This window comes from Histoplasma capsulatum, genomic scaffold, assembly GCF_000149585.1.
Source record: "Histoplasma capsulatum NAm1 scaffold_5 genomic scaffold, whole genome shotgun sequence".
NCBI lineage: Eukaryota > Fungi > Ascomycota > Eurotiomycetes > Onygenales > Ajellomycetaceae > Histoplasma > Histoplasma mississippiense.
In genome coordinates, this window is record NW_001813978.1 from 2,677,625 (window position 1) to 2,679,959 (window position 2,335).

The following is a 2,335-nucleotide window of genomic DNA, read 5'->3' on the forward strand; positions in this document are numbered from 1 at the left end:
ATGCCCTTATGTGGAAGAAAGAAGACCCAATCGCCCCTGCGTACTTGGTAGCATTGTATTAAGAGACTTTAGAAACTCCCAATACTCCGGGTAAGCTCCGCCTAGCTCCCAGTCAACAAGCCCGGTCACTCGAACGGATTGATCTCGCTCCTTGCTAACTATTATATTCCGTGGATGCAAGTCACCATGTGTCATGACAATTCGGTGATCATTGCGTAGCATAGAGTGCACAAACTCAACATAGGCTCTCATTGTAGGTGGGTGGTTACCTGAGATGAGGAATTCGTTGAACTGAGCTTCGTTCTCAATCTGTTGTGGACTTACCCGCTTCCACATTCTGCAGTCAATGCAGTAAGGTGGATTACCACTACCAAGGCAATGAGAAGATAGAGGGAGCATCCTAAGTTTCTCTAGGATAACATCTAACTGATCTCGGATAGAAATTTTTTCTTCCGTAGAGAGGCTGGACCAGAGCTTATCCAAAGATGAGCCTTCAATAAAAGTCATGAACATGTAGGTTGTCTTGCCGATAGAAATTGCTCCTAGGGGCCGAGGAACTGGAATATCCTTCGAGAGACTCTGAATATAGGCTGTAATATCGGCGTCGGTTAGAAGCAAATTATGCCCAAGCTTGACAACAATCCGTTCATCAAGTTGTATGACAGCCCGTGAAAAATGGCCCCAAAGCACCTTTCCATTTTGCAAAGCGCGCGAGAGAGCCAAACGAACTGCGAGTTGATCGTCATGGTTGCTGCTGGATAAGCAATCCTGCTCACAACCATATTTCCGCAAAAGCGTATTGACTTCAGGCGCAAGGGGCCGAAGAATGACCGGAATATCTGCTGGGATTACGAAAGCATCTTGAATTTGGCGTGTATTTGGAGTGTTGCTGCCACGACCTATACAGCAAGATTAGCATTGTTCCCTCCTACGTATGAAATACCTAAATCCTTACGTACAGCTTTGGCTCTTCCTACCACATACCTCCTCCAGTTTGCGACGGTCTGATGGGTACTTCCGACCCCATCTTATAAAGAATTTACTGAGATCGGCTGATCGATTCCAGTTTAACTTGGTACGTAGTTCAGTCGTTGCCGACTCATTCAGTGCAATGAAGCCTGAAAGAGCATCTCCATCATCGTCGCACCCCCCTTTTCGTGCAGCATCATCCAGCTCGGTAGAACAGAGGGGCGTAACGGATGACGTTGGAGGAGATTGATTCCTTCCGAAAAAGTAAATAACGGGTAAAGTGAGGACGAGTGCGGTGCTGGCGCCGAGAAAAAAGCTCAGGTAAGTGTCCGGTCTAATGAAATTGCTAGACATTGCTTCAGAAGCTCCTATTTGGCTGGTGGTGCGGTTTAGAAGGACATGTTTCTCGTGCGACTGACAGCTTCAAGTAATATCCACACTTCGTCCTTCTTCCAGAGATCCTTGCCAAGCCTGTATGGCGGCTTCCGTCACCTGACTCATAAATTCCTGATCCGCAGTTACAAGGAATATTTCTCCGCGATGTTTCTACCAGCAGCAGGGCTATACGATTCGAGACGAGCTACCTCAAGACTTTCATGTCCATTTCAGTATTCGATACAGTCTATCTAAAGTAGCCTGTTGAAGCCAAGCAAGTCAATTTAGATAGATAGGGGTTACTCAATAGAGTTTAATATCACGTGGACAAGCTAACGAGATATCACCCCTGTATTTTATCTCAGTAAACTCAGCCACTCCACTCCGAGCTAACCCAATCCGAACTACTGCTACTTTCTGCCAAGTCCTGCTAACATCTGAGCCAATCAACTGTCACGGGGCTTACACTAAACCTAAATGGGACATCCCCAGCAAACTCTTCGCGGAGCGTCTGAGAAAAAACGGTTCCTGTTTGTTAGCAACACGGGAACGATTTGCTCCAACCATAATGTTTGAGATAGAATCACTGTGCAACATCACTCATAGATCATTTCTCTACCACCTTGGAGGGTTAATTTTTCAATTTCCTGTCGATTGATGTAATTTTTATCTGAAAATACATATATTCTGAGTATGAAGTGTCGCGTCGAAAACTGCTACTATGATTTTGAACACGGGAACGATTTGCTAATTTTTCAACCATGATCATGTCTAGTCATCCAACGCCTTGATCTTGCCATCAAAACATCTATCCAGCCATCAGAGACTCTAGTCAAAGCACCGAGTGTATTTTCCAGCGACTTCCGGCAACTTCTGGCAACTTCTGACAACTTCTGAACTCTTGGCAACCTCACGCGGCACATCAACTTCTGACAACATCTCTGAACTCCTGACAACTTCTGGGATCTTCCGACAACTTCTGAACCAATCA

General features: G+C 45.6%; 1 protein-coding gene across 1 annotated transcript; it reads right to left on the reverse strand.

The window, feature by feature from the left end:
• Window positions 1–6: 6 nt before the first annotated feature.
• Window positions 7–1,027, reverse strand: HCAG_05646 (predicted protein; the record flags this gene model as incomplete). Its single annotated transcript, XM_001540129.1, has 2 exons — window positions 7–899; window positions 985–1,027. 2 exons carry the CDS (start codon window positions 1,025–1,027, stop codon window positions 7–9), a joined length of 936 nt encoding a protein of 311 aa, XP_001540179.1.
• Between the last annotated feature and the right edge of the window lie 1,308 nt (window positions 1,028–2,335).